Source organism: Gadus chalcogrammus, chromosome 4, assembly GCF_026213295.1.
Source record: "Gadus chalcogrammus isolate NIFS_2021 chromosome 4, NIFS_Gcha_1.0, whole genome shotgun sequence".
Taxonomy (NCBI): domain Eukaryota; kingdom Metazoa; phylum Chordata; class Actinopteri; order Gadiformes; family Gadidae; genus Gadus; species Gadus chalcogrammus.
The window spans coordinates 21,387,297-21,409,968 of record NC_079415.1 but is presented as its reverse complement, the minus strand read 5'-3'; the positions used below and the strand labels follow the sequence as shown (position 1 = coordinate 21,409,968).

Genomic DNA, 22,672 nt, shown 5'->3' with positions numbered 1-22,672 from the left:
AACACCATAAAGTGTCGTATAGTGTTGGTGTAGTGTTGATTTATAACAATATAGAGTGTTAAATCAACTAAAATTGGGTGTTAATTATCTAACACTTTCTAAAATGTTAATTTAACACTAGAGAGAGTGGATGCATATAGACACTTTGCCGGTGTTAAAATTAACACTGTGGGTGTTAATTTGACTCTGACAATTTTGCAGTATAGGGTTGTCCCATTTGGTAGGGGATCCGTTAGGGGTAGCAATGAGCATGAGCTATGAGGGTAAGGGTTAGGGGTAGGGTTGAGATGTAGGGTTGAGACAGTGAGCAAAGGAATGAGACTGAGCCTTAGTGATAATATAAAATATCAGGCGTGAGTGTTCTGCCCCCACAATTTGTTTTTGCTCTAGACGGCTACTGGTTGACAATAGCATTGCATGAGTGAGTTGTGTTTTGGCTCTCCTGTGTTACCATAGTTGCCATGTTACCTAGTTTAATGCAACATTCCAGAGAGCACAGCATGTCAGTTCCTTCTCTTTTTGGTTGTCCAGAGAAAGTCTTAGTCCGTGAGTATTAATGTTTAAAGCATTCGAATCATTTCTGTTGCTTAACAATTATGTTTGTTTAATTTCGGAATGATAAGGTTTACTTATAAATCGCCAATGCTAATCGCGGTAGCATTTCCCATTGAATTACAGTGTGAAATTACCATTGAAGCTAGCGGGATAACCAAGTCTGATGTTAATGGATACTCTTTTGTTTAATGCTATTGTTTAGCTTATCGTAGCTTTGTATATTGTATATTTATTTACATGAGCAGATTGTAAATTCATGTTTTGTATGTTTTTACAGTTTTACAAGTTTGGAAGTAAACAAGGAACTTTATCAAAGGCCTAAACCGTTCCACGTTTCCTGGGCTTTTATTAGAAAGGGGCCAACTTCATGTTAGCCATCTGCTAAGCTAACCTTATCGAGAACAAGAGCAGAATACATATAACTGCAACAATATTATACATAAAATGTTTCACCAAGACCAATGGTTGCAACATCAACCTTACGTTTTTTGGCTTGGAAAGAGACATCTTGGAGCTGTTGTTAGCCTAGCTAAATTGAGTTTCTCCGTGGTCCGCAAGCATTAAAATGCAACGTGAGCTTGATTGAGGCAATGGCAGGTGCAGACAGAGCGGGTGTAATCCTGTTGCCGTAGCATTCTCTGCGTTTATTGGCTGGTCATATATATTACACAGGCAAACCTGATTTGCAGGCAACAATTTTCCTAATTCATTTTTAATTTTTTTAGTTCTGCAGGCAACCTCTTGCGGGCCAGAAAATAAATAAGAAGGGCCGTATTCGGCCCGCGCACACGCACATGCGCACACACTCTTCCAGAGCGTTCTGCTGATGGTGTGATGGCGCATAACACGTCGGACTCTCGTCTATGGTATTTCTACAACTAGACCCGTAGTGGGGTTTATCTCAGCCATGGTTGAGAATGAATTGGGGGAAAGGAACTTTGGCTTTGACTCCCTGAAGTCATGAACCACGACATGGAGGAGAAAGGGATTGTTGACCGCGGTCGTCTCCCGCCGGAGCCTCGCTGCCGATGGACCACCGCCTCGGCTTCAGGATGCGGTGATTAGCGCTGACCGCTGCCGAGGCGGCGGGAAGCAGGGCTCAAGCGGGATACATTCGCGGCCAACAATCCCTTTCTCCTCCATGTCGTGGTTCATGTAGCCTACTTCAGGGAGTCAACCATGGCTGAGATAACCCCCACTACGAGTCTCGTTGTAGAAATACCAGAGACGAGAGTCCGACGTGTTATGCGCCATCACACCATCAGCAGAACGGTTATCCAAATAACAAGGAAGTGTACAACACTTGCGTTACAGTCCTGGAGCTCTGCTCTATATCTAAATAATATCATATAATACATAGATATCTATATTACATAATACATATTATCACGGCCAAAAGCTGTGTGCGCGTCCAGACGATATAATGAATCACAAAGGACTTCGTCGGGTTCTCCGACGTCTCTGGTTCTTCCACTTCCACATCAATCTGAAGTAGACGCGGTCGTTTGAGATTCATAATAACCTATCGTCTGGAGGCTCACACAGCTTTTGGCCGTGATAATAGCCATTGCGATACATCCACCGTAAACAGAGCGCATGGTACCGTGGCTACAAGCTGCTCAGGGCCAGGTGATAATATATATTATATATTGGATGATATAGATATGTATAATATGGGTTTCTAAGAGCCATTGCGATACATCCACCGTAAACAGAGCGCATGGTACCGTGGCTACAAGCTGCTCAGGGCCAGGTGATAACATATATTATATATTAGATGATATAGATATGTATAATATGGGTTTCTACGAGCCATTGCGATACATCCACCGTAAACAGAGCGCATGGTACTGTCAGTGGCTACAAGCTGCTCAGGGCCACACCCCCACCCCCCACCTTGACCTGCCTTGACACGCCCACCGTATACAGAGCGCATGGTAGTGGCTCCAAGCTGCTCAGGGCCACACCCCCACCCTCCTCCTTGACCTGCCTTGACACGCCCACCGAAACAGCGAGTTTGGGGGAAGCTCAATGTGCGACTGTTTCGGAGTGACTGTAACTCTGCACCACGGCTGAATTTCGGGGACGTCTTTGAATACTGTGTTTGTGGCCCACTAATACCTATATTAAAGCATCATAAAATAGAATGGCATGGGATCTTTAAAATAAAAAAAATCTTAAAGAAAAAGCACAACGGAAGTCTACGTCCACTTTAGTTCTAACAAAAGAAAACCATTCCAATGTTTCCTTTTATGAATACATTAATAATAATGATAAAAACAAGATAATCATGACGCATTAATAGCGCTGTCAGAGGATGTTCTTTCTATAAAAACATATATCTTTGAGTGACCCGGGGATGAATTTATTCTTCTTCTTTGCGACGGACTAGAGCGAGTTGTTGGAGTTGGGCAAAGTTTGAAGTTCATGCTCGCTTTGCTTCTGACCAAATATCTTTTCCAAAGCTTATTTTGGGAGTGGGGCAACCCTGAAGTTTATGCTCGCTTTGCTTCTGACCAAATATTCATTCCAAAGCCACATTCTGTTTATCAAGATAATCATGGCAAATGAATGCCGCTTTGAATGTTTTTAAAGCGTGAATGCAATCAATAAAGTAAAAGGCAGATGAAAAACCTTCTAAAAGGCTACAAAAAGGATAAACATTGGGGTCATAGAGACATAGACATACAATAAGTGACTTCAAGGATATACAATACTTAATTTGGGGGCACTAGCCCTACAGGAAGTGATTCACAAAGGATCATCAAATGCGCCATTGAAACACACTGAAAATTCGAAGGCATCGCAATAAATTCCTCTAAAGTGATTGGAAAGAGATAGGAACTAACCTATCCACCAGGGGGCACCATGGGATAGCACTGCGAAACTCTCAAGTCTGCAAAAAGGGCCATGTGCAGCGGCGTAATCCTAGCCCTGAGCCGCGGTTCCCCCGGTGCCAGAGAGGGCCAAGGTTCGGTGTGGAAGTCCCATTCAAGCCATACAATAAGTACGTCAAGTTTCAGAGCAGCAGAAGTTTTCTATCTACAAAACAGCCTTTTACACCACATTCTGAACGACAAGGTCTTCCTGGCCACACTTCCGAGAGGCCCTGTCAAAAACACAGCCTGTTTCGGTCAACTTTGAACAAATTTCTTGCGAGAAATAAAAATCTCCTATATATGTCTCTCAGACAACCTGGTCCCACAGGAATCCGTGTAATGACTACGGATGCTTAACTCGAAATCCGTGGCCACATCACGGAAACACGCCGATTTCCGTGATGTGGCCACGGAATTCGCTCCAATGCAAGTAAATGACACTGATGTTCCGTGGCTCACACACGGATCCCCGTTTCAACGAGCGAGTCGACCACGGGGATTAATTCAAAACCCGTGGTGGTCTCACTGAAACACTTAAATTGTCCTTGGTGTGTCCACGGAAGTTGCTCCAATGCAAGTAAATGACACTGATATTCCGTGGCACACACACACAGATTCTCGTTTCAATCTGTGTGTGTGCCAAAGTTGACCACGGCGGGGGCTTGACTCAAAATCCGTGCTGGTCTGACGGAATCACTTAAACACATTCTCACTCCGAACGCGTCGATTTTTGACGAACGGTCAGTGACTTTGGCTTCAGTTTCTGACGCAAAAGGGTACCCTTGTGCTTCTTTTTTCGACGCATGGGGTTTTCAACTCGTTACAATGTAACCCCTTCACGGGGGACCCGACGGCTGCGCATAGAGACGCTATGAGCATTCATCCCATTGGCTAACGGTGGACCTTGCGCTTCTTTTTTCGACGCAGGGGGTTTTCCACTCATTGCAATGTAATCCCTCCACGGCAATATATGAAGCTATGAGCATTCATCCCATTAGCTAACGGAAGAGCCGATGGCTGCACATAGAGACGCTATGAGCATTCATCCCATTGGCTAACGGAGGACCATGTGCTTCTTTTTTCGACGCAGGGGGTTTTCCACTCATTGCAATGTAATCCCTCCACGGCAATATATGATGAGCAGTGGCGTCTTTGCAGTAGGGGCCAGTGGGGCACGGCCCCACCAGAGAACGCTGCCGTGCAGGGCACGATTATACTTTTATTTTTATTTTCAAAAATGTCATTGAGCATAAGTTAATAATACATTAATTGTTAATAATTAATTACATGTCTGCAGTTTTAATTTGATGAACGCAATTGTTGTAGTGTAGTAGTTGTGTGTGAAATAGTTTGTTGCTCCGTCTCGTCTGTTCCGCTCGGTGGGGCCCAGCCGAGATGGCCCTGTCTGCTGCAGTGTAGAAAACTGGTGCTGTTGTTGCGCGAGCAAGCGCGTGCGTAGCGCCCGCTTCTGTTTCGGCGGTGGGGCCAGAAGTTTAGTGCCCCAAAGCTCTTCTCATTGGCTGATTTGTAGAAAGGGCGGGGTTTACGGCGGGAGCCGATCAGATCTTGCTAACTAGCTAACGTTGTTACAGTTACAGTTACTGTTACAGTAAATAACAACAAATGGACGTTTCATTCATTAAATGATGAATCGTGTTGAGTATCTGTCTCATGTGAGATTTAGCACTTGAACAGAAGTTGGAGATAAAACGTTTGGGACCACATCGCCCGACGGATTTAATCATTATTCAAGAGGGAAAGGACAAGAATAGATCGTTCAACCAGGAGTGGTTCAAGCGGAAAAAAAATGCTTGTGTTTCACCTCAGCCACACAAAGGAGACCAGACAGCACTGTCCTTAAAGCACAGGTAATTACCATCTTAGACCAAACTTACTTAAATTTTCACCCAGGATTATCCAGGTCTGAATAGGCAACCACTCTATCAGGCTAGATTCATTGTTAATTGTACAGTATGGTGGCCTGCAAACTTAATACAACTTAAACAATACTTCTTTTTTTGGTAGGCTATATTGTGAGTGGTGGCTTTGTATATTGATTGCTGTGTAAAGGGTGTGCGCCGTTGTGTTTTTATTGTTGCCACGTTGTTGTTTTCTTGAGTTTTGATATTGTGAGGTCTTGAACGCTGCCATTTGGTGGTGCTATTGCTATAATAGCCTAATATATGTCGTCAGATTCGCGTTTGAGTGATGGCATTATTCAGCTGCAATTTTGGTCCCCTCTGTCACTTGCTACTGTTTTTGTTGTGATGGTAGTAATATGTGGTATTTCTGGATTTCGTTATAATATTTTCCTGCATGGGCCCCACCAGAGTTTCCAAACCAAAATCGCCACTGATGATGAGCATTCATCCCATTGGCTAACGGAAGACCCGGTGGCTGCACATTAACGGCGAAGTTACAGTGAAATCTGTGACATTCCTCAACACAACTACACCAACGTGTCCTTGTTAATTACAAAACATGTGTGGGTGTCATGGCCCTTTATATTTGAAACTTGCAGTAAATTCGGCTTTCATGATAACTTCATCAAATGGCTTTGAGCTATGTACAGTAGTTCAAAAGCACAGATCAGAGTCAACGGGACTCTGTCTGACAGTTTCGAGCTACAACGAGGAACAAGACAAGGAGATCCCCTATCCCCTTTAATTTATGCAATCTGTATCGAACCCCTGGCAGCATATATTAGAGAAACTAATGAAATAGAGGGCTTTAAAATAGCAGAGCAAACTCATAAATTAGCTTTATATGCCGATGACGTGGTTGTATATCTCACAAACTTAGAACAATCACTACCAGCTCTAATGCGCGTCATTGATAACTATGGTAAGGTATCTGGATATAAACTAAATATACAGAAGTGTGAAGCAATGGTTATAGGAGATCCAGTAAACAGCGATTTAAAGAGTAATTATCTATGGCAGTGGGATAAGGACAGAATTAAATACCTGGGAACTGTACTACCACAGAATAACAAACTATTGTACCAGCTGAATTATAAATGTTTGGAGGCACATATTAGACAGGATATGAATAGGTGGAGATCAGCTATATGCTCTTTGGGTAGAAGAATAGATGCAGTCCGAATGAATGTACTACCCCGTTTTTTGTTTTTATTCCAGACAATACCACTATATTTATGCACAAATACCTTTAAAATTTGGGATACAATGATTGGTAAATTTATATGGGATGATAAAAAACCGAGGGTTAAAATGAAAACCTTGAAAATGGCAAAGGAGAAGGGAGGACTTGCTCTCCCAAACCTGAAATACTATTATATGGCAGCACAAATGCAGCACATACGAACCTGGTTAAATCATAGTTCAGAAGCAAAGTGGAGAACAATAGAGATGTTTATGTGTCAGGGTCCATTAAAAACTATTCCCTTTTGTACAAAATACCAACGAAAAGCACCAGTAAAAGACAATACATCAATCAGAAATACTTTGGAAATCTGGGCCAGAATTAAAAACACTGTTGAAATAAAGACAGACTTGGTGGCTCTGAGAGAGATAAAAGAAGATCCCGAATTCATGCCTAATAAAATTGATGAAGCCTTTGATATCTGGGCACAAAAGGGACTGATCATTTTTGGACAGTGCTTGAATGAAAAGGGGATCAAATCATTTGAATCTTTAAGCAAGGAGTATGATTTGCCACATTCCCACTTCTTCCGATTTCTACAAATAAGAAGCTATATTCAAAATAGTGAAATTAAAAACAAGACCAGCAGAGACATACATCCATTAGTACAATTTTTGATAAAGAATTATGATAAAATCAAAGTCCCAAATCAAATTTCGGCAGTATATACTATTCTGGAAAATAACTGTGAACATCAAGACACAAAAGCAAAACTGAAATGGGAAGAAGAATTGAATTTAGGCATATCAGAGGAGCGCTGGAGGGAAATGAATCAGAATGTTCACACAACTACTGTATCGCCATATTGGAGAGAATATGCGTGGAAAATACAATCACGATTCTTTATAACACCAGTGCAGCAAGCTAAATACAATAATAAAATCACAACAAAGTGCTGGAGGGAATGTGGAGAATCATACGCTAACGTACAACATATATTCTGGTCATGTCCTGTATTGCAGATATTTTGGGAAAAGGTACAGAAAGAAATCTGTCACATTGTAGGATGTGCTGTTGAACTAAATACAGACTATATACTGCTGGGAAAGACCATAGACACACCCCATGAGGAAAAAGACAACTACTTGCTTAGAGTGCTGCGTATAACCGCTTTAAAACAAATCTCCAGACACTGGCTCCAAAAAACCCCGCCCACAATAGAAAAATGGAGGGACACCACTCAGCAGGTACACAAAATGGAGTATATAACATATAAAATGAGGGGAAACCTCAAAGTATATGAGTTCAAGTTTTCTTCTTCTCACCCCTTTTCGAACAGGTAAAGCAAGTGTAAGACAGTTTCTTCTTTTGTGGTTTTCATTGTGTGTAAACATTACTTTATTGTAACTGTCCACTTGTTTCATTTATTTGATTGTTTATTATTATTATTTTTTATTATTATTTACTTGTTTGAAATAAAAACTTTTTCAATTCAATTCAATTCAAGATGGGCCAAGTGGTCAACCTACTATAATTAACTTAATCATAATGCTATATCTGTGATTATCCTACTCGTCTATTATTATTATTATTATTATTATTTTTTTATTAATTATTTTTCTCCATCTGTTTTATATGTCTCTTGTCTCGTTGCTTGCTTTTTTTTTTCTTTTTTTATTATTATTATTATTTATTTTTTGTTGTTTGTTTGTTTATTTTGCTTGTTTGTGTATGTTGCTTTATGTGCGTGTCTAGTTTGTTGTCAATGTAGTTGTTTGTTTGTTTGTTTTGCTTGTTTGTTTATGTTGCTTTATGTGCGTGTCTAGTTTGTTGTCAATGTTGTTGTGTTTTTTGTCTCATTGTTTCATGTGTACATTTGAATGTACAGACACGTGGTGATTCTAAAAAATAAAGTATTAAAAAAAAAATAATAATAATAATTACAAAACATGTATGGGTTAAGTTTATGGGCATCAGTTGTCCTGTTTTGTGTTTTGATTGAGAGAAACAATCGTTTTTTTGATCAGTGTTGGGTAGCTGAGGTCGTTGCTATAGAGGCCACGTCCGTGCGCTTTTTTTGACAACTGACAGAGCAACCCTTTCTCATCAAAATTACGTTCCCAGATAACTATTCGGCATTCTCAATTACGTTTGTCTAAAAAACGTATTTTTTCTGTGATTACGTTTTATTGAACATATTGTAATGACCTCGCCGGTGACATAACGATGTCGAGTCATTAGTAATTGAAGGAACTTTTAATGAACCAAAACCAGGTCACTGAAACCCGTAACCAACGGCAGAAATCCCACCCAAAACAAACCCTGGTTACCCCGGCAACCCCCAACACGGTCTCACTCACGTGCAGGCCCCCACCCTCGTGTTCTTCCAAGGCCCTCCCCCAGCTGACCTAATGATTCGCCCCCACACTGATTGACAAGAAGAACATTACAATACATGCACACAGAACAACTGGCATAACGGACAACGAAATACAATGCAACACATAACACACAAACTATTTAACTGTCCCAGGGTCGCTACAATATCGTAAATACGAATTCGTTCTCAGCCTATTTTTGCCATTTATTTACCGTGTTACTATGGCAGAATAAAGAATAAATTCATGCATTATCATTCAACTTGAACATGTGTTTTTACAGTATAGAGTGGTGGAGAGAGGGATGACGTATTTTGGCAAACCCGGAAGTGAGCGTCGCCCTCGGTTCCCTTGACAAAAAGCCAACGGGTTTTCCATTGGATTTTGGATTATTGCAGAAAAATCCTCAACTCCTCAAAAACGGAAAATAAATAAATAAATAAAAATAACCGTGCTCCAAAGAACGAAGTGTAAACCAATGCATTCTGAACGGGAGTGTTTCTCAGATTTTTCCATGCTACACAACGAAATGTAAACCCATGCAAATAAAGACTTCATGGTCATAATAATTTAAATATCATTAATCTACTACTGAGTGTGTAGGGAGGTATTCTGACCTTGGGTGTCTTGAAAGGCGCCTCTAAATTAAATGTATTATTATTATTCTATTTTTTTCAACAGGGCTGAATCCAGTCACTTGACCGTCATGGTTGCTATGGTGGTTGCTCTATACCGCCCCCTCTAATACTCGTGGCTCTAAAAACCACGCGGCAAAGGAGCTGCCGTCAATTGGGTTGTTTTTGTCGTAAACTAGGGTCCGATGGTTGAAAAATCGACAGATATTCCAAGGTATCCTTAAAAGGCAGCTTGGATGTGTTTATTTTCTGCAGTTTAGACTTCTTCTATAACTAATTTTTGAAAGCAAAACACCAAGCTCATTGATTTAACGAGGGAGGGTTATTTGAAACAATTTCTTAAATAAATATTTGTGAGAGGTCATTCCTTCTCCTGATTTGACTTCCTATTTATGTCTAGGGTAAACCCCTACTGTCCACAAGCATCCCCCCCCTCCCCATATGGATTTGGAGAATTGTTGCCACGTCCCAGTGGTGGAGGTATCATATATATATGAAAGAAGGCATTCAATTATAGCCTACTACAATGATCAATTAGGAGGCCGAAGCCCTAAAGGAAGTGATGCAATAGGTGACTGAGTCGACAACATTTAAAGGGGACATATTATACAAAAACTCACTTTTTGGTTGGCTCTCCTAATGTGACGTCGGGTTAGGGAAATTGGCATGGAACCACTCCCACCTTTCAAGTCCACACCCTCTAAATTAGTTGAAGATCCGCCATCTTTGATCAGCCGTTTTTCGCACAAGAAAAACGGCAAGATTGCGATGGCTAGCAAAATGTCCCACATGAAGTGTTGTGTAGTTGGCTGCAAACAGCCACACAAATCATTTCATTCTCTCCCAACCAAGGGAAATCGAAGAACTGCGTGGCTCGATTTCATTTTTGATGTTCATGTCCCTGCAACAATAGGCAAGAATCTTGTGGTTTGAGCAAACCATTTTACAGAAGACTGCTTTGAGAATCTTGGACAGTACAGAGCTGGATTCGCCAGCAAACTTCGTGTGACAGAGGTTTCTGTACCTACTATCCGTGTGGAGTCAGCAGATGGAGATGTAAGTACTTAAAAAAAAACGTTTTTCTGAGCAGTTAAGCATGAACTAGTATGTTCTTATTTTGCAGTTTAGCTAAAGCTTACGTTAGCAGCTACTGCTAGACCTGCGTCTGCTAAGAATGTTTCTCTCCATTCCATAAAGCAGAACCGTGCACCACTGTGTGTTGGATTGATTTTCGAACTAGCTATACCTTGAACATTTCTGAAAGTAATGCTTGGTGGTACTGATTTTGTATTGTTACATGTTGTCGTGTTTCTGTCGCAGTTAAGCATGAACTAGCATGTTCTTATATTGCAATTTAGCCAAAGCTAACGTTAGTGCTCCACCTGGTTAGAATGTTTCTCTCCATTCCATAGAGCAAAGCAGTGCACCGACGATCGATTCATTTTAAACCTTGATCATTTCTGAAAGTAATCCTTGTTAAAATGTTGTCTAGCAGGGTTGGAAATTAACTTGAAAAACATCGTGGTGATTTTCTATTTGTTTACACCTTGTCGAGACTGAAAATTATCCACAATGGATGCGGCCAGTATGCCCTTGGTTTGCTGTTGTAGCCCTACACAATTTATAGTTGAGGTGAAACAACTGATCAGTGCCTATACTCTAACAAAAGATGAATCTCAAGACTTATCCTGTTATCAGTCTGTAGGCTTTGTAGCTGTTGAATGAAAACTTTGTATTACAAGTGGGTCATAAATGTTGTGCTTCATCTGAAGTAAGGTTTCAAAATGTAAACTATTTCCCCACCCCCTTCTTTTTCCTCCTTCAGGCTTCAGTACAGTCACTTCTGCTTCCAGCAACAAGAGAAATTGGTTGTCAAACAGATCCTCCAGAGATAATAAAACACACTGTTGGTACACAGCTATCTCTACGGACTCTTCAGCCTCATTTCAAAAGTGAAGGCACATAGATTGATCTCTCACAAATGTTTTGATCAGGTTCACCATCTAGCTATTGCACCAGTTAATGCTTGAATTTGTACTGCAGAAGGGATGTAACAATTAATCGATTTGTTTATATTCAACATTTATGTTCAAGGTGTCCAGGCTACTGTGTCCAGGAAAGACTGTTGTGTTGGCACGTCCACTGTTCCCCTCACTGCCCTGACGCCTGTCCTAACTTCAACACCTGTAAAGGGACCTCGTCTGAAGGAGGTGGAGGAGGAGGATGAACTTGATCTTGAGGACAGCTCATCAATAGTTACATGTCAAGGGCTGGATAGCACCTATGATCCTAGCAATACTATCATTTCAGACCTTTCGTGAGTAACTCAAATTTCTTTGTGTGTGTGCAAGTTTTCGTGCTATGCATCATGGCTTATATCATGAATTCTATTTATTTACAGAGATGTGGCAACAACTCCAATCCATGAGGTGAAGAAATACATTGTTTATGAGACCTGCCTTATGGAGCTGTTCAGGATGTGCCCTATGTGCCAGCGCCCATGCACCATTCAATCAAGACGGCTCGGGACATTCATCTCGGTGGTGCAGCAGTGCCCCCATTGTGAGTACCGCCGGACTTGGGACAGCAAACCACTCCTCAATAACACGCCAGCCGGCAATCTTCAGCTCTCTGTGGCAGTCTATGTCAGTGGAGCCTCATTTTTCAAAATGCAAAGGGTAAGTGAATTTGGTCATAATTGTTGAATAAAGCATGAAGTGCTAAACAATACCTATAAGAATTACCAGCTCCAGACACAATTACAGGAATGTTTACAACAACCCTTTTTGTCATCTATGTCCACATTCAGGTCTTCGGCTATGCACCTTCAAGTGTTTCTGTACGACACCTTTCGTCGGCATGCACGTACATATGTTGAACCTGCTATTATCAACAAATGGAAGGCTTCTCAGGATGACATGCTGCTGCGCCTTAGTGGGGAAAATACCATAATTGGTGGCGACATGAGAGCCGACTCTCCAGGTATTTGAATAATGCACAGAAATGAGTATATGATAAAATACCATAGGAGGGTTACTTTTAAAATTATACAATGTTTTCATAGGCCACTCTGCAAAATTTGGTAGCTACACAGTGATGGACCTGAAAACCAACAATGTGATAGATGTCCAGTTGGTTCAGGTGAGTGGGAATTGATCAAACTGTAAGTTGCTTTTTTACACTACAACTTACAAATTTGCCCATGTGGCACCTTTTACATTTACATTCAGTCATTTAGCAGGCGCTTTTATCCAAAGCCACTTACAAGGGAGAATAACATTCAAGCTATATTGCAACAGAGACATTAGTGTAACAATAAATAAATACTGCTAAGTAGTGCTTAGTAACTAACCCCTTAGGGAGCATTTACTTATGCATCTGATTGTTTTCATAGAGCAACGAGGTAGGCGGCAGCTACCACATGGAAAAGGAGGGCCTGAAGAGAAGCCTTGCATTGTTGGAGGAGCGCAGGGTGACCCTTGACTGCATAGTGACAGACCGACACCCGCAAATACAGAAGTTCTTGAGGGAAACTGGCATCAACCAGTACTATGACGTCTGGCACATGGAGAAAGGTATATTTTTTGAGTGTTATTTTACATATTATCAACACACCTCTAAATGGTTCATGCCAAGACATTCAAGGCAAGGCAAGGCAAGGCAACTTTATTTATATAGCACTTTTCATACACAAGGCAGACTCAAAGTGCTTCACATATAAACATTGTTATACATTAAAATAAAATAATAGATAAGTAAAAGAAAACATATGCAAAGAAATTAGTAAAATAGAAAGTTAAAAAGGCTTTTTAGTAAGTAAAATTGAAAGTGCAATGTATTTAAGAAAGTGAGAAAATTAAATTGAAAGTTATTTAAGATCAGATCAACAGTCTCTGGAACCCAAGTCGGGACTACAACCCGACCTAAAGGACAATATTCTAGGACTCTAACCCAGCTTCTAGGACTCTAGCCCAGCAACCTTTCTCTCTGGTATCAGATCATGTATTTTTCTGGTAAAAATAGAAAATAAAGGGAAAGTTAAAAAGGCATTTTAGTAAAATAAAGCTACAGTATTTAAGATTTAGCAGAAAGCTAAAGCAAACATAAAAGTCTTCAATCTTGTTTTGAAGGTGCTCAGAGTTGGGGCAAGTCTTAAATCCTCAGGGAGTTTATTCCAGCTATTTGTTGCATAGTAACTAAATCCTGCTTTCCCATGTTTTTGTTTACTCGGGGGATAATTAACAGATTGGTCTCAGAAGATCTTAGTGTTCTAGAAGGCTTATGTAGTGGAAGCATATCAGTTAAATATTTTGGGCCTAAACCATGTAGGGATTTATAGGTTAGCAACATGATTTTAAAATCAATTCTCTGACCTACAGGAAGCCAATGTAACGATTTAAGAATTGGTGTAATATGTTCAAATTTTTTGGTCTTTGTTAAAACTCTAGCAGCAGCATTCTGAACAAGCTGAAGCTTCCTTAGAGTTTGTTTTGGGAGACCTGTAAGGAGACCATTGCAGTAATCAAGCTTACTAGTGATAAAGGCATGTACAAGTTTTTGTAAGTCTTCTGTGGACATGAGCCCTCTAAGTCTTGCTACATTTTTAAGGTGATAATATGCAGATTTTGTAACTGATTTGATGTGACTTTCGAAATGTAAATCAGAATCCATGATAACCCCTAGGTTTCTGGCTTTGATTGAGGTTTTCAGGGACAGAGAGTGTAGGTGTTGGGTTACTTTAAGCCTTTCCGTTTTAGCACCAAATACAATTATCTCAGTTTTATCCTCATTTAGCTGAAGGAAATTTCGGCACATCCAGTCTTTCACTTGCTCAATGCACTGGCACAGCAGATCTATGGGCCGATAGTCATTTGGTGATAGCGATACATAGATTTGCGTGTCATCAGCATAGCAATGATGGTCAATATTGTTATTATGCATGATTTGCCCTAGTGGGAGCATGTAGATGTTGAATAAAGAGGGTCCTAAGATCAAACCTTGTGGGACTCCACACATCACGTTGGTTGATTCTGATACAAAGTCGCCGATGGAAACAAAGTAGTTCCTATTTTGTAGGTAGGATCTGAACCAATTTAAGACTGTGCCTGAAAGCCCCACCCAGTTTTCTAACCTGTCCAAAAGTATTGTATGGTCTACAGTGTCGAATGCAGCACTGAGGTCTAGTAGCATTAGTATTGAGGTTTTGCCAGAGTCTGTGTTAAGACGGATGTCGTTTACAACTTTAATGAGGGCGGTCTCAGTGCTGTGCAGGGGTCGAAATCCTGATTGGAAGGTGCCATAACAACCAGTTGATGCCAGGAAGTGATTAAGTTGCTGGAGGACAACTTTCTCAATGATTTTACTTATGAAGGGCAGATTTGATATTGGTCTGTAGTTGTTAATAATAGAGGTATCTAGGCTCCGCTTTTTTAAAAGGGGTTTAATAACTGCAGTTTTCAGGGCTTTTGGGAAGTTGCCTGACTGGAGAGAGTTGTTAACTATCTGCAATATGTCTATTGCTAGGCAGTCAAAAACATTCTTAAAGAGGTTGGTAGGTAAAGAATCAAGGCAACAGGTGGATGGCTTTAGTTGTGTAACAGTTTCCACAAGAGTTTTAGAGTCAATAACATTAAAGCATGCCATCCCTGCCACTTTACTTTTGCCTGAACAGGGTGGTAGTCCAACATTTTTGTTTGAAGTGGAGATATTGATGGCGCGTCTGATGCCTTCAATTTTATCAGTATAAAAAGCTGTGTTGGGGGGTTGGTCAGTCTGTCAACAGTTGCAAATAGGGTTTTTGCATTATTATTATTGGATTTAATGATATTGGAGAAAAATGTTTCTCTAGCACTTTTTAAGTCTGAATTGTAGGCACGGAGGCTCTCTTTGTAGATATCATGGTGAATTTGAAGTTTTGTTTTACGCCAGATGCGTTCAACCTTCCTGCATTCTTTTTTCTGTGCTGTTACAGAGGCAGCTTTTCTCCAGGGTGCCTTTTGCTTTCCAGAAATCGTTTTAACCTTATACGGTGCAATGACATCCATGATTTTCAAAATTTTCAAATTAAAGTTTTCTACAAGATCATCAGCAGAACATGGGTTGAGAGGTGGTAGTAAGTAGATGGCCTTTCTAAAAAGTACATACGATTCTTCATTGATATACCGTTTTTTGACAGTATTTGATTTTGTCTGTATGTCGGGAATAAAAGATATATTAAAGAAAACACAAAAGTGGTCAGACAAGGAAGGATCAGTCACAGAGAGATCAGAAACATTGAGGCCCTTTGTGATAACCAGGTCTAGAGTGTGGCCCTTACAATGAGTAGTCTCTTTCACATGTTGGGACAGTTCAAATGTGTCCAAAATGGTAAAAAGTTTTTTTGCACGCTTGTCATTCAAATCATCAGTATGAAAATTGAAGTCACCAGTTATAACTAGACAGTCAAAGTCTGTGGAGATGCTAGACAATAATTCTGTGAATTCATCGAAAAAATTTGCAGAGTATGTGGGTGGCCTGTAAATAATTAATAGGAGAACTCTGGGGGAGCATTTCAATACAGCACAAAGGTATTCGAATGATGGAAAATCACAAAATAACATCTGTTTCCCCTGAAAATCATTTTTAAATATAACAGCAACCCCTCCACCTCTTTTTCCAGATCTACATGCATCAAAAAAGTTATAGTTGGGAGGAGCTGTCTCTATCAGAACGGTTGCACTGTTATTTTGTTCCAGCCATGTTTCAGTTAAAAACATAAAATCCAGTTTAGAGGTGGTAATAAAATCATTAACTAAAAATGATTTGTTATTAAGAGACCTAACATTAAGTAGACCCATCCTGATGGTGTTGTTGATAGGCTTTAAGGTTGTTTTTGGTTTGGAGGAAATATGTATGAGATTTTTGAGGTTAGCAGTGTGTCTACGTGTCCCTTTGTTTACTCTCTTAGTGGTTACAGCAGGAATGCAAAAGTTGCCATGTTTCGACATAGGCAACCTTGGGTTCAGCAGATTATGCGAAACGTCCTTTATACTTTGTCTACGGCTGAACCCTTTTTTGTCTCAGTAATACTCAGGACTACTATCAGTACAGGGGGCGGGGGGCTGGGGCGCCCTCCGCTTTGGTGTTATCAGCCTGTGGGAATGACCTGGCGATGCTATCATTGACACAGATGCAAGTTTGATGCCTACATATTCCTGTTTCTTAAATTCAGCTGGAAAATCGCAAAGGGAGGAGACAGTGGAGCTGGAGTTGTTGTGGCTATGGGAGAGATGAGGAGGGGGGTGGCCGTTCCTCGCCAAGCCAGCATCAGCGATGGGGGAGGGCACGGTGTCCATGGTGTCGGGCAGGCTGTTGTCTCTCTTCAAGGTCTTTGGTCTGTAATGCAGAGGAGGGGGGTGGCCGTTCCTCGTCAAGCCAGCATCAGCGATTGGGGAAGGCACAGTGTTGATGGCGTCGGGCGGGCTGTTGTCTCTCTTCAAGGTCTGTGGGCTGTCTGCTATCTGTGTGTCAGATAGTGGCAGAGTAGATGTGTGGGGGAGGCTGTAGTCTCGCTTCTTCTCAACCTGTGCTCTGATTGCGGCCTGTGCGTCAGACCATGGCAAGATTGTGGCCTGTGCGTAAAGCGAGAAGAGAAGATTGTCCCTCAACAGTTTTGAGCCTAACCTGTTTGGGTGTAGGCCATCTGCTCTGAAAAGATATTTGCGCCCCCAGAATAAGTTGAAATTGTCAATAAAGCCCCTTCCTCTTTCATTGCAGACTCTGGAAAGCCATGTATTCAGTGCAAGTAGACGACTGAATCTGTTTATTCCCCTGTCAACTGATGGTATGGGTCCACTGATGAATGAGTTGATGTGTATTTTGTCCAGTGTATCCAATAGATCAGTGTAATCCCTCTTCAGAAGTTCTGACTGTTCTCTTTGAATATCATTAAATCCTGCATGCACAATAATCTGTGAGATTTTGGGGTTTTCCAATATGATTTTGGCTAGTTTATGGTTGATATCACTAACCATTCCATGTGGGAAGTTGCATGTTTTGATCTTCTTACCGGTTATATCCTTGATGGTTGAGTCTCCTATAATCAGAGTGTCTGGTTCATCTGCTTCCTCTGAGATGGGCCCTTGTTGGACGGTGGCAGACACATGCGCAGCCCGCCTCCGTGGCGACTGGTTGTTCCATGTCTGTCCGTACCGTCTGTCCGGACACATTTCAGGGGTCAGGGGTGCACAGGTGGCCGAGGCATGCGCAGCTCGCCTCCATGGCGACTGGTTCATGTTCCGTCTCTGTCCGCACTGTCCGTCCGGACGCATCTCGGGGCTCAGGGGTGCATGGGTGGCAGGCTCGTTCGTGGACTCTTGAAGTGGCAGGAACCGGTTCTTCAGTGGCAGGGTTAATTTCAGTGACGGGCTAATCCGGCTGATAACTTTAGCTTTGGGTAGTTTAGCATTTGGCGTTGAGTGATCTTGTTGATTCACTTTGGTATGTTGTTTTGGCTTAGCGCCGACTCTGTGCCAGTGAAACGCAGCTGGAACTGTCTCTCTCTTGTCCAGCTTCGGGAAGGATACAGTGTAGCTTTGATCATCTTGCTGTATCCGAGTGAGCTCAGCAAACTCACCCATCGGCACTGTATCCTGTAGGGGTCCTTTGCATTTTTCTAATGCTGCTAGTCTAGTTTCAATTAAAGCCACCCTCTGTTGCATTTTGGTGCAGTCTGTGCATTTCCCAGTCTCCGTGCCTGAGATATCCGAGTACAGAGGCATGTTGGCGATAGGAAAGTCCAAGGCTTTTTCTGCGGTCTGATCCGGGAGTAAAAAGTGCCAAAATGTATTGTTGAATCGAGCGATGGAGGACGACGAAAACAAACTATATACTGTTAGGTATTATGATCATGAAATAAAATAAGATAAAGTAGATCTAAATGATGAATTAAGTATTTTTTTCCAATGCCTAGCGGAGCTTCGGGAAACATGACCTCTCTCTGCTGCTGCCACTGGGTAGTTCAGTGGGTTGAATGTCTTGGCATACCTGCTGATAGCAGGTATCTTTGTCACATTTAGGATTCAAACACTTCAAACACATGGCATAACTCATTTATAGTTAGCATTGAAAAATAGTCAGTCTATGGATTCAACTAATTTCTTGAGTGGCAACTGTTTTTTCCCGGTTTAATAATTATTTTTGTCTGTTTTAGGAACTATGAGCTGGAGAAGGTGCTGAGTATCAAAAGGGTCCTCAAGGACATTGCCAAACTTAGCCCCCACTTCCAGACCTCATCATTAGAGTCGTTTCACAGCGTCATCTTGCAATTTGCTCCTAAAAATGTAGTGTTTCCATTCCTTGGGATGCTTTGCAGGTAAAGGAAACTTTCATCACACAGAATGTTCTAATCCTCAATACAACCAAAACCAAAGAACTCACAGTTGACTTTCGGGGAAAAGGCAGGCCAGCACCTTCCAATCTCCATTAATGGCCAAGTCGTGGAGTGGGTCTCCTCCTTCCGTTTCTTAGGCACCACTATCCACCAGTCCCTATCATGGAACCTGAACATTAGTCTCATTATTACCAAAACCCATCAGAGACTATACTTCCTCCGTCAGCTGAGGAAATGTGGGGTTAGTCAGGCAGGCATGACCCATTTTTAGCGTACACCTCAGGTGTAGTCTGCCTACCATAGCCTCACACTATGACACCAGAATTTCCAGGAAAGCTGGATCATCCCTGACCCCTCTCATCCAGCACACCACTTATTCACACTCTTACCATCAAGGCAGAGGTACAAAAGCATCACAAGTAGAACATCACGCTTTTAGGAATAGTACCTATCTACAAGTTATACGCCACCTGAACATGCACTAATCACTTTATGGTCTACCTCACTTTGCCCTTTTTGCACTACTGTACTTACCATTTATGTGTTATTTATGTGCCGTTTTTGGCTTTTTGTCTTGTTATGTTGTGTTGTTATTATTGCTGGGTGATATATGTGAGCATAAAAAAACACATTCCTATCAACTGTATTTTTATATTGTTGAAATGGCTATAATAATAAGCTTGAACTTGAACCTATCTTTACTGTACAAGACTCTACCTGGCTGCTCTACATTACAATGAGAATGCTGATCGAGACCAGGCCACCTCATCCTCTGGAAAACCTCTCTACAGGATGCATTTCCCAAAGGCAAGGAAGGGAGAGTGCAGGGTGAAAGCCATCAAAACCGAGACAACATTTGGTAAGTTATAAAAAAATGTTTAGTATTCAACAATAAGACCTGTACATTTTGCATACTATTGCACTTCAGTATCTTCACGCCAAATAAAACAATAAATAAGTAAAAAATTAAGAATTAAATAATTGAGAAACTATACATATTTACATAATTGTTTGTGATTGTCAAATATTGCACAGAATATGTGGAAGCAGTGGCGTCTTTGCATTAGGGGCCAGTGGGGCACGGCCCCACCAGAGAACGCTGCCGTGCAGGGCACGATTATACTTTTCTTTTCTTTTTTCAAAAATGTCATTGAGCATAAGTTAATAATACATTAATTGTTAATAATTAATTACATGTCCGCAGTTTTAATTTGATGAACGCAATTGTTGTAGTGTAGTAGTTGTGTGTGAAATAGTTCGTTGCTCCGTCTCGTCATTTCCGCTGGGTGGGGCACAGCCGAGGTGGCCCCGTCTGCTGCAGTGTAGAAAACTGGTGCTGTTGCGCGAGCAAGCGCGTGCGCAGCGCCCGCTTCTGTTTCGGCGGTGGGGCCAGAAGTTTAGTGCCCCAAAGCTCTTCTCACTGGCTGATTTGTAGAAAGGGCGGGGTTTACGGCGGGAGCCGATCTGATCTTGCTAGCTGGCTAACGTAGTTACTGTTACAGTTACTGTTACAGTAAATAACAACAAATGGACGTTTCATTCATTAAATGATGAATCGTGTTGAGTATCTGTCTCATGTGAGATTTAGCACTTGAACAGAAGTTGGAGATAAAACGTTTGGGACCACATCGCCCGACGGATTTAATCATTATTCAAGAGGGAAAGGACAAGAATAGATTGTTCAACCAGGAGTTGTTCAAGCGGAAAAAAATGCTTGTGTTTCACCTCAGCCACACAAAGGAGACCAGGCAGCACTGTCCTTAAAGCACAGGTAATTACCATCTTAGCCCAAACTTACTTAAATTTTCACCCAGGATTATCCAGGTCTGAATAGGCAACCACTCTATCAAGCTAGATTCATTGTTAATTGTACAGTATGGTGGCCTGCAAACTTAATGCAACTTAAACCATACTTCTTATTTTTTTGGTATATTGTGAGTGGTGGCTTTGTATATTGATTGCTGTGTAAAGGGTGTGCGCCGTTGTGTTTTTATTGTTGCCATGTTGTTGTTTTCTTGAGTTTTGATATTGTGAGATCTTGAACGCTGCCATTTGGTGGTGCTATTGCTATAATAGCCTAATATATGTCGTCAGATTCGCGTTTGAGTGATGGCATTATTCAGCTGCAATTTTGGTCCCCTCTGTCACTTGCTACTGTTTTTTTTGTGATGGTAGTAATATGTGGTATTTCTGGATTGCGTTATAATATTTTCCTGCATGGGCCCCACCAGAGTTTCCAAACCAAAATCGCCACTGTGTGGAAGTATTGATGGGCTTCATCATGGGGCCAGTCTTTGAAGACCCAGCAGCATACAGGGATGACCTTCTGAAAATCCACATCCCTCCGGACCTGTGTTCTGAGTTCGAACATCCAGAGAAGGAGGAGGTGATCGCCAGCTATGTGTCTCGCTTCAATCCAGGGGAGGCAGTCTGAAACCCACATATTGTCCTTGGCTGTCAGGAAACTGTCGACGAACACGCTGGACCACACACGACGGGATGACAACCCTTATTTTGCGTCCAAGGAATCCCCAACACCAACTCAAAGTTTCTGTAGGCAAGATACCTGTAACGACTAAAAGTAATATTGTATTGGTTAGTAAGTGAAATAGTTCTGTCAGACAAAGTACAATTGTCACATTTCCTGGTGGCTGAAAAGATCAGTTTTATTTCCATTTTTGCTTTGTGTAATAAATATTTTTTTGTATTTCTAAATGTGTTGTGTGAGCATGTTTGCTACTAGCTGTATTTGCAGATAGTAATCATACATAAGAAAGAAAGCAATCAGTATTGGGGCATTGTCCAATTCTATGTATTAGAGTGTAAGGCTAGTGACCTACTGTATGAACACAAGTAAAGTAAGACTAAAGTCTGCTTGCTGAAAAATGCAGTATGTTGCCATATATGTCACACTGTACATACTAGGGAAAAAAAAACATAAGAAATTAAACGTACTGCTCTATTCCCCGTAGCCGTAAAGGCCCATGGTCAGCTCTGTAGACATTGCACGCTGTTTGTAGAGAATAAACATTTAGGCACACTGGATACACCCCTGGATGGTCGATCACGCATTGGGGCATTCCCTCCAGCTGCTCCATACGTCGTGTGACCTATAAGTTATGATGTAAGGTGAGTGCTGTGCTAGCGTATCAGTAAATAACTTTGTGCAATGGTAGGACAGTGGCTAGCATACGTAAATAAATGAGTGCTATCATGGTCGCATAGTTGGTAACTAGTGCTAAATACATGTAGCGAAGGAATGCTACCTGTGGAATCTCCTGGCAGCATACACTCTCCGCCTCAGTTGGCATTGCCCCACAACTTCCACAAGTGCACCTATATGATACAAATGTGAGTTTTGTAATGTTTAAAATGCAAGAAAATATTGTATAGAAATGGCATGTTTCAAAATATAAGGAACATTAGGCTACATAGTTATAGGCTACATCGTACAGTAAGCTGTCAACTAAAGAGAGATGGTGATGTTGAACAACAAATAAGTCGATTAAAAAAGTTGACTAACCATTCAGAAACTGCTTGCTGCAGTCGCGGTTGTGCAGGTGGCTCCTCTTCCTCCTCTGGCTCTGGGTCCGACTCAGGGTCAAATATATACGGTTGCGTTTGCTGCCGTTGACTGTTAGCTGCCATGGCTTTCAGCGTTTTCACGTGTGATAATGACCAAACTAACGTATGATGGATGGGGTGTGGCCAGCCACAGCTAATTTGCATAAAAGTGACAGAGCCCAAAAC

General features: G+C 41.4%; 1 protein-coding gene and 1 long non-coding RNA gene across 4 annotated transcripts; one reads left to right on the top strand and one right to left on the bottom strand.

Annotated features, from left to right (window-relative positions):
* Positions 1 to 536: 536 nt before the first annotated feature.
* Positions 537 to 19,300, top strand: LOC130381219 (uncharacterized). Of its 3 annotated transcripts, XM_056588699.1 has the most exons (8): positions 537 to 546; positions 10,466 to 10,608; positions 11,378 to 11,504; positions 11,647 to 12,230; positions 12,362 to 12,534; positions 12,617 to 12,693; positions 12,947 to 13,127; positions 18,743 to 19,300. In XM_056588699.1, exons 4-8 carry the CDS (start codon positions 12,001 to 12,003, stop codon positions 18,766 to 18,768), a joined length of 687 nt encoding a protein of 228 aa, XP_056444674.1. In that variant the 5' UTR covers positions 537 to 546; positions 10,466 to 10,608; positions 11,378 to 11,504; positions 11,647 to 12,000; the 3' UTR covers positions 18,769 to 19,300. The 3 variants fall into 3 exon arrangements, 2 of the variants coding, with proteins under 2 accessions (XP_056444674.1, XP_056444673.1); XR_008895349.1 differs by lacking the exons at positions 537 to 546; positions 18,743 to 19,300 and having other exon boundaries at positions 10,473 to 10,608; positions 11,647 to 11,869; positions 11,954 to 12,230; positions 12,947 to 15,245; XM_056588698.1 differs by lacking the exons at positions 537 to 546; positions 10,466 to 10,608; positions 11,378 to 11,504; positions 18,743 to 19,300 and having other exon boundaries at positions 11,575 to 12,230; positions 12,947 to 15,245.
* Positions 19,301 to 20,778: 1,478 nt separating this feature from the next.
* On the bottom strand, positions 20,779 to 22,300 carry LOC130381226 (uncharacterized). The gene is made up of 3 exons (XR_008895353.1): positions 22,189 to 22,300; positions 21,878 to 22,032; positions 20,779 to 21,497 (listed from the first exon to the last, which is right to left on the bottom strand). It is a non-coding gene; the product is annotated as an uncharacterized LOC130381226 (long non-coding RNA).
* Between the last annotated feature and the right edge of the window lie 372 nt (positions 22,301 to 22,672).

Coding starts and splice junctions, on each gene's coding strand:
- LOC130381219 (XM_056588698.1), top strand. CDS start 12,001: ATGAGACCTGCCTTATGGAGCTGTTCAGGATGTGCCCTATGTGCCAGC. Junction 12,535..12,616: donor CATGAGAGCCGACTCTCCAG/GTATTTGAATAA, acceptor ATGTTTTCATAG/GCCACTCTGCAAAATTTGGT. Junction 12,694..12,946: donor TAGATGTCCAGTTGGTTCAG/GTGAGTGGGAAT, acceptor TTGTTTTCATAG/AGCAACGAGGTAGGCGGCAG.